The 14086-nt window shown below is 41.4% G+C and overlaps 1 protein-coding gene across 2 annotated transcripts in view; it reads right to left on the reverse strand.

The window, feature by feature from the left end:
• The window catches only part of sec24a (SEC24 homolog A, COPII coat complex component), a 93003-nt gene that overhangs the window by 71513 nt on the left and 7404 nt on the right, over positions 1-14086 (reverse strand). Inside the window, exons 3-4 of one of the 2 annotated variants that reach the window (XM_038795864.1) lie at positions 3737-3913; positions 780-857 (exon numbers count right to left, since the gene is read on the reverse strand). In XM_038795864.1, coding sequence (XP_038651792.1) covers positions 780-857; positions 3737-3913 — 255 coding nt within the window. The remainder of the gene's footprint in view (positions 1-779; positions 858-3736; positions 3914-14086) is intronic. The other variant, XM_038795865.1, reaches the window with a different exon arrangement.

Genomic DNA, 14086 nt, shown 5'->3' on the forward strand with positions numbered 1-14086 from the left:
AGAGAAACAAAAACAAATAGTTCAAACTTACTAAATTGTAGATTCGAACACAGTAGCATTCCATTAGATGACATTATTGAAAGCTTTAAGTATGAATGCTTCTCAAAGTAAAGAAAAAAATTGTTCAAAGCATCCTCACAACCTTAAGCTAAAATCAGTTTTCTAAACTATGACCAGCACGGTAGCCTCGTGGATAGCACAATTGCTTCACAGCTCCAGGGTCCCAGGTTCGATTCCGGCTTGGGTCACTGTCTGTGTCGAGTCTGCACATTCTGCCCGTGTGTGCGTGGGTTTCCTCCGGGTGCTCCGGTTTCCTACCACAGTCCAAAGATGTGCAGGTTAGGTGGATTGGCCATGATAAATTGCCCTTGGTGTCCAAAATTGCCCTTAGAGTTAGGTGGGGTTACTGGGTTATGGGGATAAGGTGGAGGTGTTGACCTTGGGTAGGGTGCTCTTTCCAAGAGCCGGTGCAGACTCGATGGGCCGAATGGCCTCCTTCTGCACTGTAAATTCTATATCACAGTATCTCCTCTTTTATGATTATAGACATGTTCCAACAAACTTGAAGTAGTTGTTCAGAGGACAGCCCTGCATATACAGTTAAGAGCTTTATAAAGGTTTATCTCCTTCTCCCCTTCTAAATGTTAGTGCAAAGTACTGTTACACTGACCCCAGCAAAAGATGGCATCCCTAACTGTCAATCCTGCAACAATACAACTTATTTGGCGTGTCATCTAACAACGAAAAGTGACCATTTAAAAAAAAAGTGTGGTACTTACTGATTTCACCTCCTCCTTCCACAGTATCGTAATTGTCAGGAGCTACCAATCGATCACCAGATGACCCAATGTTGACTCCTAAAGTTTTTTTAAAACTTGCATCAAGCACATTTAGTTGAAAACAAATTGCACTTATTGTACTAAGGTTACTATTTTAAAATATTTATTTCTGTAGCCTTCATCGTCTCATCTGTCCCTACCTTTGTAACCACTTCCAGCTCTACAACCATTCAAGATATCTGCATTTCTCCAGCTTTGGCCTCTGGCTCATCCCGGAGTTTAACTGCGCCACTTTTGCAGTTGCACCATCAACTACTGAAACCGTAAGCTCTGGAATTCCCTCCACAAGCCTCTCCTTCCTCCTTTAAGACACTCCTTATGATCTACCTTTTCTGCCCTATTACCTCCTTATGAGTTCAGTGTTAAATTTGGTTTGCAAATATTCTGGTGAAGTGACATGGGATGTCTTGCTATGCTGAAGTCTCTATGTGGAATGCAAGTAATTGTATAAAAATTACTTCAAAAAGACTAATAAAATCCATTGAAGCATAGCTATCACCATTCAACAAACAGCACAATGCTGTTTTTTGTATCTTTTAGGTGAAATTACCCGACGGTAGAATAATTATTATTGCAATTCTGGACCAGACCCCAACATTTGCTAGGACACTGGACAGGAACCCCAGTCACTTTTGTTATATTTGTAAAACCGTGAGGAAAGGTTTTTTCGCTCCAGGAGTGATGCCATGCATAAATAGGGATATGAAAAACAAACTTTCTTAACAACACTGTATTAAACTACATTCAACAGCACAGACTTAGAGTGTACAATTACCAGTTAACAAAGCTTGACAATAAAATGAAACACTAACTCCTAACTGCTACCTTCTTTATCTCCAATCAAGCAAAACCCATCACAGGTCAAAATCCACTTTTCAAAAAAGTTAGCAAACACAGGATTTCTTGCCAGCCTCTTGATGAAGAATTCCTTTTAAAAAACTGCTTAGAGATTCCTGTCATGAATACAGCCTGCAGAGTCTTGTCGGTGTCAGACTACTGCTTAACCTGATAGCCTTTTGCAGAAACTGTTGTTCAGCTCTCAACTTCCAGAGCACTAAACTAACTGCCACAGACTGGCCCCTCCCATTGCTACACCTTATTTATCCCATGACCTAATTACTTCAATTTAACACAATGTCTCTAATTATCTACTCTCCAGAAATCATAACATTCAGCCTCCCTTTTTAAAATATAAGTATGGTTTAAAATAACAAAGATCTTACTTTTATGACATCTTAATTGCACCTTCTGCACCTGTCTTTCTTTTTTAAAACAGGACGTTTAAAAACATTACTGCGGCAGATATATACAAACCTTAATCCAGGCTTTTAAACCATTCATGCATCAGATACTTATAATGCAATACAAAATACATTCCTACATTCATCACATTATCTTTACATATTTTGAAACTAGCCTTTAATTCATAACAGCTTATTCTAGCTGCACTTGAAAACATAATACCTGTACTGGGCAAGTAAAAAAGATCAAATGACAAGGATTCTACTATTCATTCCAAAACTTCTAAACAGGTTTCACTTTTGATTTTAAGTAGTTAGTTATTTCTGTATAAAATTTAAGCTACCAAGACAGGGTTCTAGCTGAAAATAAGTTCTTCTTTAAATTAATTTAAGAATGCAATAATCATTCCTACAGTCCATAATAATGTTCACAACTCCAATTAATGGAACTCTGATCAGGCAAAGACTCATTTGGTCATCGCTCGGATTGAGAACTCCATTGGTTCATACCGTATAAATCTAAACAGGCTTATCTCAACTGAATGTTTTGAATAAAATACATGTTGCACATTCAATTTTTAACATATATAGATATATTTAATTTAATTCAATTCACTCTGCTAGTCTATAGTTATAAGGATTCACATAACCAGCTAGCTTGGTATGTTAAAATGTGTGCCACAGAAATTCTTTTCCGTTGCTCTTCAAAATGCTATGCTGCACTTTTTAACCTTATAATCATCAGTTCATTGCCCAAGTACCATTAAAGTTGGAATATCAGCAAGTGGATGCTCCAGATTTAGATCAACGCATGATAGAAGGGAATATTCCATAGTACCCAATTATTTTTTCCAATTAAGGGGCAATTTAGCATGGCCAAACCACCTACCCTGCACATCTTTGGGTTGTGGGGGTGAGACCCACGCAGACACGAGGAAAATGTGCAAACTCCACATGGACAGTGAACCAGAGCTGGGATCGAAGCCAGGTCCTCAGTGCCGTGACTATGCTAACCACTGCACCACCATGCTGCCCAGAATGGATTATTCTGATTAAATTTTTATGTGTTAAAAAACAATTTCGGTGAATTGGCCACACTAAATTGCCCCTTAATTGGAAAAAATTAAGAATTGAATACTCTAAATTTATTTTTTTTTAAAGCAGATGAACTGTGGCAGCAGCAGTCAGATGATGTTACAAAGGTAGAAACAGGTAGCATGAATGAAGCATTGGAAGTTCATCTTACAATCAAATGTGATAGCAAGGTTGCACCTTTACTGTTGCCAAATAGAGGGATGAAGTTAGTAGTTAGGAAACAGAGTTTAAATATAAACTTGTTACTTTTCTATAGAATAGGATTCTACAATCTAACACATAGGCAAGTTTATCTACTACTTGCAAATCTTAAACACACAAGCCCTACAAAACATTTTCAAACCAGAAATATATCATTCAGAAGTATTTTCAAATGTGACAAGTCTACCATTTAACAGTTTGAAGCATTAAACCTTTCCTGGTTTGAGGTGCATATTTATTGCTAGTGCACATTTATGCTGTAGACAACTTGGCATCACGGAATAGTTAACATGTTCCATGATGTATCAACATACTAAATTTAAAATAGAAATTAATGATTATGTCCAGTAGAAATATTACCTTCAGAGTCTCTTAAAAGATTTTGAGTGAGTGGTGCATCATGATTAGTGGTTGCCACAGGATGCGTTGCTCTGATCAAAGGAGGACCTCCACTTGATGGTGGGGGACCCAAGGGTGTCCTGCCAGGCTGATACATCTGATTTAATGGCTGGTTAACTGGTAGCTGGCTTGATCCTACTGAAACATTGAAATACAATAAATCAAAACTTTTGTTCACTCATAAAAGCGTAGAATTACATTATCTGAAATGTATTGCATTGAAATGTTGTACAACATGAACGGAACCTCAAAGACAATGTTTAAACAAGCTCAGTACATACATACTGGAATTTAAAAAAAAACTTGGTTCAGCAAATAGCACGACATTACTATATATTGCAAGGACAAGTTGAACTTGGGAATTTTTTGTCCGCATTACACAAAACTGTGTCCATTAAAACCACAGATGTTATTACACACTGATTTTTAAAATGTAAATTGATTGGAATGAGTAAAAATCAGATAGTTAATAAAATTCAATGTTTTTAAAACAGGCCACTGGAGCAGCCAAATTAATCAAATGAGGTGAATTACAAAAGGCAAAACCTTCAAGATACTGGTCTATTTTTGTGCTTCTTTGCTCCATTGCCTGGATGGATCCCAGCCATACTGGTGATGCCAATAGGAATACTTTCAGGAGTTGATACTAGAGTTGGCGATCAACTCATCCTTTTCGTGCATTTTCAAAAACCTGTGCAGCAATACTAGATTCTTCAAGGCACAACAGCTACAGCTAATAGTCAAATCCAAACTTGGAACAAAATAAAAACAAATTACAGTTAGATAACTGTGCCTGACTGAGCTTTGATATTCTAAGCACCGCATAACATTCTACTGCAATAAGACATTTTATTCACTAACGGGCAGCCAAGTACATTAAGAAACTTTCTGTGTCTGCGATACCATTGGATCTTCAAAACATTTCTTCTTTCATCTATTCAAATGAGAAATACTTTCTATCAAATATATACTGTCCTCACTCTTTTCCTCTACCCGTCATCCCAGAATTAACTGTGTTCCTGAAATCAGCACCCACAGTAGCCTCCAATCAACCCTAATTCACCCAAACTCAGTCCCAGGAAATCAACCATGTGACATGGAGAAATCCAACAGTTTTCATACAAAACCTCCGATACACAAGATTAAATAAAAATCCGTAATCCAATCTACAACAGTTTCAAAAGATTTCTGGACAAAATATTTTTAAAATTCACTGTACCCCAGATGTACTCAAATTTCAGTCTTCAATCGCAAAAAATGTGCTACCGCCTTGAAGCATTGAGCATCTTACATTAAGATTGTGCCCATTACTGCCCAATATCTAATCACAGGGTATGATTGTGCAACCCACTGGTGTAACAGGAGCACCCTACGGTCTAAATTAGTGATTTTGGCGCATGCCTTATTGTATATGTCACAAAGCTTTCTGACACAAGACCACACATGACATTGGTAATTGTGAATTATTAAGCTTCTTTATTTCACAGCATGTGAACAAGCAGAGTGACAATCAGGCTCATAATCAGTTAAAAATTCTCACATTGCAGTACACTTCTTCACCTCAGTTTATTGTTTGACTTTTCACTTCAAACATTTCGAACCCTTTGAATCTGATGAAAGCTTACCCAGTAGAAAGGAGAGGAGAAGGATACTGCGGCCAACTGTAACAACGGCTGCAGACAGGTCGCGACAGATGAGGGGGAAAGACTGCCTTTGTCATAATCACATTCATGTAATTTGTGACTTTTCTGAGAGTTATTTTGGTACTGTGACAAGAGCAGAAACTTGACTGGAGAGATTGAAACATGGAATTCCAGAGAAGATAGGAATGCTGTTCCAGTACAGTAAGAAGTCTTACAACACCAGGTTAAAGTCCAACAGGTTTGTTTCAAACACGAGCTTTCGGAGCACGGCTCCTTCTTCACCTGAAGAAGGAGCCGTGCTCCGAAAGCTCGTGTTTGAAACAAACCTGTTGGACTTTAACCTGGTGTTGTAAGACTTCTTACTGTGCTCACCCCAGTCCAACGCCGGCATCTCCACATCATGGGTTCCAGTACAGCTACAACATTGACATCTACCTGATAATGTGGAAAATTACCCAGCTATGTCCCAGCCACAAATTTCCACCCAAGCAGTCTACTCTCAATCACCAACTAAGTGATAGATGGATGGTGTCAGCAACAGTGCTATCAAACTGTCAAAATCCTTGAACGCCCTTCTCCTAACAGCACAGTGGGTGTATCTACACATATCCTGCAACAAAGCCAAAGAAAGTGATTCGTCACCACGGACAGGGTATGGAGTACAAGAGTCGGCAGGTCATGTTACAGTTGTATAGGACTTTGGTTAGACCACATTTGGAATACTGCGTGCAGTTCTGGTCGCCACATTACCAGAAGGATGTGGATGCTTTAGAGAGGGTGCAGAGGTGGTTCACCAGGATGTTGCCTGGTATGGAGGGTGCTAGCTGTGAAGAAAGGTTGAGTAGATTAGGATTGTTTTCGTTGGAAAGACGGAGGTTGAGGGGGGACCTGATTGAGGTCTACAAAATTATGAGAGGTATGGACAGGGTGGATAGCAACAAGCTTTTTCCAAGAGTGGGGGTGTTAATTACAAGGGGTCACGATTTCAAGGTGAGAGGGGGAAAGTTTAAGGGAGATGTGCGTGGAAGGTTTTTTACGCAGAGGGTGGTGGGTGCCTGGAACGCTTTGCCAGCGGAGGTGGTAGAGGCGGGCACGATAGCATCATTTAAGATGCATCTGGACAGATATATGAACGGGCAGGGAACAGAGGGAAGTAGATCCTTGGAAAATAGACAATAGGTTTAGATAAAGGATCTGGATCGGCGCAGGCTGGGAGGGCATAATGGCCTGTTCCTGTGCTGTAATTTTCTTTGTTCTTCTCAACGGCAGTGAAGCGGTGAATACCCAATGCCAATTTTTAAAATTTTATTTTGGAGGTGACAACAAGTACAAGGACTGGAGTGTTTGGAGGTTGGAGAAGGTACAGCAGTTTGCAATGATGGGGGTGGGGATTCAAAGGTTACACCCCTGCCCCCAAAGAGACAGATTTAAAAGTAAGGGGACCAGCATCTGAAGAGAGAACTGTTAGCAATATCAACTAACAATGGGACTAGTTGGGAAATTGGGTGACAAGGAGTTTAGTGGGAATAGACTGGAGGGAACTGGAGGCTCGCACACACCCTCTCTTGTCCAAAGCGGAAATAGGATAGAAACAAGAGGAAGACACAAGTTCAAAGCTAGGGTAGGGAGAACATTAGAGGAAGTCAGGCCAGGTGGGCTCGTGGAAGAGACAAATACGGCAGAGGAAGCCGATTGCATAGTCTCAATCTTAGTTACAAAGAATTTGTGAACCCCTCACACCTGCTGTTGGAAGTAAGGGAAGAGGGGTCAGGGGAAAGGAAATCAAAGAGGTGGTAAAGTTAGAAGCCAGGGGTTATATTTGCAACCCAAGATGATCCTGGAATAGTGAGCAGTCTGAGCAGACAAGAGCGTTGCCCAAGCGTATTTTAAGTGTTCCAACCAGACCTGCTGCTAGATGGCTAAACCAGTTTTCTACAAAATCCTTTTATATCTGTCTCTCATGGACTGAGGGCTGTGCTGGGAAATAGTCCAGGTGAGAGAGGCTAATGGTTTTACTGGGGACTGTGGCCAAAGTGGTGAAAGTGCAGATGAACAAAATTACTAGACAAATAAGATATTTATCTCAGTGATAATCATAGAATCCCGACAGTGCAGAAGGAAGCCATTTGCCCCATCAAGTCTACCCTCTGAACGAGCACCCAACCTCGGTCCACTCCCTCACCCTATCCCTGTAACCCCATAACCTCATCTTTGGACACGAAGGGACAATTTAAAATGACCAATCCACCCAACCGATACATCTTTGGACAGTGGGAGGAAAACCGAGCACCTGGAGGAAACCCAAGCAGACTATGGGGGAGCGTGCAAGCTGCACAGTCACCCAAGGCCAAGGCTTGGTCCCTGGTGCCGCGAGGCTGCAGTGCTAACCATTGTGCCAACCGTGCCGAGACAACTTGTTTATCATACAAGTATAGAACAATGATTCTGAAAAAGGAGATGAGAGGCTTGGAAGAAGGGGAGGAGCAAGTAGGGGGTCAGGTCAAGGTGTAATCTGGCGATAAGCACCAAACCATCAATCCAATGGTCTTGACAGAGCAAGGGGTGGAGGATGGCGCCTGGCTGGGATGTTTCTTTCAAGGAAAAGACTCATTACCCCTCAGCCACATTTCAGATAAGTTCATGATGGTGATACAATCAACCTCAATGTTCATGGAAGGAAAGGACTTCATTCACAAATGAACATACACTGCAGAATGAGGTGCTTGCAGGGGTTGGAGAGCTGATCACTGGCAGAGTCCACAGGGTCAGCAGCGGGGTTGTGGGGGTGGGGGGGAAAGAGAAGAGTTAGGCAGGAGGAATATTGGCAAGATTAGTCCTCATTGGGCACAATGGGCAGGAAGATTGACACTAGAGTGGGGTGAGTCAATTAAGGTTGTTGCTCAAATTGAGCTAGTACTGAGTGCCTTAATGAGTCTGTTGAAAAATACCAAGAGAGGCACAGTGGGAAGCTGCAAAGGATTGTCCAACAGATATTCAATCCTTAAACAGCAGCATGAAAAAAGCCAGGAATTACTGAAGGATTGGGGTAGGGACTTGGAAGAGCACAGTACCTGAAAATAGAGAAGTGAAAGGAGGTGTGACAATAGAAGAGTCCAGGAGGGGGTAAAGAGAAAAGTTAACGAGGTAATCCACTCAATTCAACACCATTCTACTTACGTTAGATGTCTTATGGGAAGCTAACTTGAATGTTCTATTCAGTTTCTCCAGCTTCATAGCTACTTTCAAAGCAAGCAGAATCTGAAACTGCTCACTGAAGTAGCAAGTCAATGATGGGATCATTGGTTTATTTTTGTCTTTCCTCCCCAGGAATCAATTTGCACTGAAATGGGTTTCATATAGTCCTATGATGCAAATCAATGGCTATGCTATGATTTTTTAAGTGTCCCTTCATGTTTGAGTCAAGAAGTGGAAATAATGGGCAATAACATACTCCAGTTGGGTAACCCAGTGTCACTTCTAGGTCAGGTTTGCCTTAACTAGATACATACATGCCCCAAATTCTCTACAGGCAGTACGGTGGTAACGCTTCACCCAAATATTAGGTGGGAATGCTGCACACAGTGCAATACAGAGCCATACAGGCTAAGAAAATCTTGGCTTCAATCCTTAGTTACAGTGAATTAGTAGTGGTGGAAATGTTTAAAATTTTCCCAATCCAGGTGAAAGGATGCAGGGAAGACAGTAGCTTGTGCAAGGAGACCTGTCACATCTAATCAGCATTACCTTTGCAAGTGAGGAAAAACTGTGTTGACAAATGGAATAAAAACCTGCAACTGACAGAGATGTCTAGACTTGCATAATTAAGGTACATGTCCTTTTACAGGATATGTCCATGCACTAATTAGGTCTCCTGCACATTTTACATACAGGAAAATTAATTGCAGTGCTTAATTTAGCAAGTACATTTAGAGGGGCAATTTGTCTCCCTGGTGTGCAGGCAAAACCATAAACATTTAAACATCATTTCATAGAACATAGAAAAATACAGCACAGGACAGGCCCTTGATGTTGTGCCGAACTTTTGTCCTAGATTAAGAACAAATTAATCTACACCCCATCATTCTACCATAATTCTACCATAATCCATGTACCTATCCAATAGCCGCTTGAAGGTCCCTAATGTTTCCGACTCAACTACTTCCACAGGCAGCGCATTCCATGCGCCACCACTCTCTGGGTAAAGAACCTACCTCTGACATCCCCCCTATATCTTCCGCCATTCACCTTAAATTTATGTCCCCTTGTAATGGTTTGTTCCACCCGGGGAAAAAGTCTCTGACTGTCTTCTCTATCTATTCCCCTGATCATCTTTTAAACCTCTATCCTTGCACCTTCTCCATTTGTCTGCATGGGTCTCACCCCCACAAACCAAAGATGTGAAGAGTAGGTGGATTGGCCACACTAATTTCACCTTTAATTGGAAAAAAATCATTGGGTACACTAAATATTAAAAAACACAGAAGAGAGAGTGAGAGAGAAGAGAGAGAGAAGAGAGAGAGGGGAGAGTGTGAGAGAGAGAGAGAGAGAGATTTTGGGGAGAAACAGTATGGCCCATTAAGGACCACAGCAGTAATTTGCATGTGAAACCGGAGGACATAATTAGGGTTCGAAATTAAGGAATTGATATTCACTGATGAACCGGCTGGTGTGGGTACGTATAGAAATCAGCGAGAAGGAGCAGTGATAAATGTGAAGAAATTAACATAGACAAATGAGGTTCTGGGTGATCTGGCAGACTTAATAGTAGACAAATCTCCAGGGTCGGATGAAATGTATCCCAGGCTGTTGAGTGAGCAAGGGATGAAATAGCAGGATACCAGCGATAATTTTTAATTTCTCTCAGATCCTCTAGTAAATAGTGGATGATAGCCTTAGATTACAGGAGAATATAGACAGGCCAGTCAGATGGGCTGTTAAGTGGCAAATGAAATTCAATCCAGATAATTGAAGTGATGCACTTGGGCAGGACAAACAAGGCAAGGGAATACATGATAAACGGCAGGACCCTGAGAAGCATCGAGGATCTGAGAGATCTTGGTGTGCATGTACACTGGTCCCTTAAGGTAGCAAGGCAGGTAGAGACAGTGGTCAAGACATACGGCATACTTGTCTTTATGAGCCGAGGCATAGAGTTTAAGAGGAGGGCGGTTATGCTGGAACTGTATAAAACGTTGGTTAGGCCACAGCTAGAGTATTGTGTGCATTTCTGGAATCCACATTATAGGACGGATGTGACAGATTTGGAAAGGGTACCATTTCACTCAGAGGGTGGTGGGACTCTGGAACTCACTGCCTGAAAAGGGTGATGCAGGCAGAGACCCTCTAACATTTAAGTAGCACTTAAGATGTGCACTTGCAATGCCAAGGCATACGAAGCTATGGGTCAAGTGCAGGAAAATGGGATTAGAATTGTTAGGTGGTTGTTTTTGACTGGCACAGATGCAATGGGCCGAAGGACCTTTTCCATGCTATAGGCCTCGAAGACTCTAATGCAAAAATACAGCCAATTAGCCTCTTTCACTTATTTCATGTCACATTTGCCCAGCATTACCATACACTGAAACAGCACAACTATTATTTTCCCATAAATAAAGATCAGGGTGGAGTGCTCATGCACGAAATTGCAATGGTATGGCTCTGGTAAGATCAGAAATGGCATTCCTCCTACACCCCCCCAAAAAAAACAAGAGTAAAAGGTGTGTTGCCTATTTTTGAAACACGGATAACTATATGAACAAAAGGTGTGCACTTCAGTATCTTCTTTTTCAGCCAGCAACAATTAGAATTGCCTAAATAATTAAGTCAAAGGGCATTCTCAATTCAGTTCAATATTCACTCTTTTATGGTTTGTGAAAAGACTTTGTACAAAGGCCATTCCTGTCCAGGTTTGCTGCCTAATGCTCAACAGAATTAAGGTCAATGTTCACTTCCAACAGCAGCATATCCTATGTCAGCTGCTCCCAACCTTTCCCTTTATGCAGACCACAGATCGGCATCAAAGCTTTTGCGGTCCACACACATGCAAGCCATTTTAAACATTATTTTTTAAACATAGGGATAGTAGTCAGACTTGTATATCAACAGATATTTAAAAACTCAACTATTTCTGATAGCTTATTAAGCACACTACAAATACATTGTAAACATCATTGTTTATTACTCACATTGTGAATAATAATGGAACATTGATTATGATACATACGAGGTGCACAATGGCATTTGTTTCCCACGGATCACCTGCAATACTCGCATGGACACAGGTTGGGAACCTCTGTCCCAAGTCAAAGACAGTAAGAAGTCTTACAACACCAGGTTAAAGTCCAACAGGTTTGTTTCAAACACGAGCTTTCGGAGCACTGCTCCTTCCTCAGGTGGCACCTGAGGAAGGAGCAGTGCTCCGAAAGCTCGTGTTTGAAACAAACCTCTTGGACTTTAACCTGGTGTTGTAAGACTTCTTACTGTGCTCACCCCAGTCCAACGCCGGCATCTCCACATCTAAGTCAAAGAAGCACATATCCAACAATTCACCTTTCATGAGTAGGTTCGCGTACACTGCAGCACAATCCAACACGGGACAAAGTTATAGACTGCACAATGTAAGGGATGAACTAGTTATAGTCAGTTCAAGTTTCGATTCCTTTAAATTTAATAGAACATACATTGCAGAAGGAGGCCATTCAGCCCATCGAGTCTGCACCGACCCACTTAAGCCCTCACTTCCACCCTATCCCCGTAACCCAATAACCCCTCCTAACCTTTTTTGGTCACGAATCATGGCCAATTCACCTAACATGAACGTCTTTGGACTGTGGGAAGAAACCGGAGCACCCGGAGAAAACCCACGCACACACGGGGAGAACATGCAGACTCCGCACAGACAGTGACCCAGCGGAGAATCAAACCCTGGACCCTGGCACTGTGAAGCCACAGTGCTAGCCACTTGTGCTACCGTGCTGCCCTACTTATTAAGTACCTACCAGAAATACAAAAGAATGTCATTCTCGTCAAATGGGTTTTGTTTCTGTACTTTGCAGAAATCTATCAAATATCATTTAATTTTTCAGAAAAACCCATTCCCTAAAACCTTTGCAACAATCACCAACTGTTTCTGAGCTATATAGCACTGAAAACGCAGATACTATGGTCAGATTCCATTTAAATTATTGCAAAGACAAGCACTTGCTTTAAACAAAAACCTAGGGCCCTCTGCTCCCCAGAGCTGAAACCATGATATTTCCAATTGAAACCCTCAAAGAAACCAAGCCTCTATGTAGTAAATATATCATTTCCTAATACTGTCTGGGGTACACCCTACAAAATAGGCACTTGCAAAGTCTTTGAAATCTTTCAAAATATGTCGACTTTACTAAAGAAAATTAAGCTATTTTCAGAAAATGTGCATTTAATGAAAGAATAGACTAAATGCAAGACAGAAAATATTGATCATAGAATTTAAGATATTAAGCTGGTCATACGGAATGTTCAGCTCCAGACATACACAAACTGGGGTAAGAAAAAGAAACAAAACTACAAATGCTGGAAAATTCGGACACACAGAGGGAGAATGTCCAAATTGCCTAACAGCATATCTTTCGGGACTTGTGGGAGAAAACCGGAGCACCCGGAGGAAACCCACGCAGGCACAGGGAGAACGTGCAGACTCCGCACAGACAATGACCCAAGCTGGGAATCGAACTTGGGACCCCAGCCCTGTGAAGCCAGTGCTAACCACTATGCTACCCGTGAAGAGAAAGACAGATCAACATTTATGAGCTCTTATACACTTCAGGAGGTTAAAAACTGAAAGATAAGTGGGATTGGCAAGAAGTATCAGATATTCCAACAATTTAATACAAAAACAGAAAATGTTAAATTATACAAAAGTTTATCTTTGGTAATGAAAAATCATTACACTAACGGTCCAAATACCCTTAAATAATGAAAGGTCAAAGGAAAGGCCCAGGCAAGAAAATGGAGGAAAATATTTAAGAAGCACAATGTACGAAATGGAAAATACTCAACCAAAATGCTCAAAAAACAAAATGCTCAAAAAGCCACATTTCTGAAGAGAAAAAGCAGGCTCCCAGCCGGAGCTCAAGTACAGGCATGGACACCACACTTCTATTCAACATCTCAACATTGCCACTTCGTTTCAGACTGGAGGTGGGGAAGGTAGTGCCGTTTTAAACTTCTGGTCATAGAATTATGTAGTACAGGTTGAGCACCCTTATCCGAAATCCGCACATTATTTTGAGCACACCGCATATGCACTGTTCCCAACCCGCATTGCACGTGCGCAGTTCCCAACCCAAGCCGCACATGCGCAGTATATTCTGAAATCCCCAAAATTCCAACATCCGATACACACTCGGCCACAAGCATTTCCAACCTGTATTTGCACTAATGAGACAGACCCATCAACCCTGTGGCAGAGTTTAAGCCTATTCCCACACCACTTCATCTAATTCCCTCAGAATATCCTGTTTTTCCTTTCTCCCTCATGTATTCACCTAGCTTTCCCGTACATTTATGCTAGTCACTGCAACTGCTCCCTGTGTTAGCATATTTCACATGTAAACCACTTATCATAGAATTTACAGTGCAGAAGGAGGGCCATTCGGCCCATCGAGTCGGCACCAGTCCTGGG

Source organism: Scyliorhinus canicula, chromosome 4, assembly GCF_902713615.1.
Source record: "Scyliorhinus canicula chromosome 4, sScyCan1.1, whole genome shotgun sequence".
Taxonomy (NCBI): Eukaryota; Metazoa; Chordata; class Chondrichthyes; order Carcharhiniformes; family Scyliorhinidae; genus Scyliorhinus; species Scyliorhinus canicula.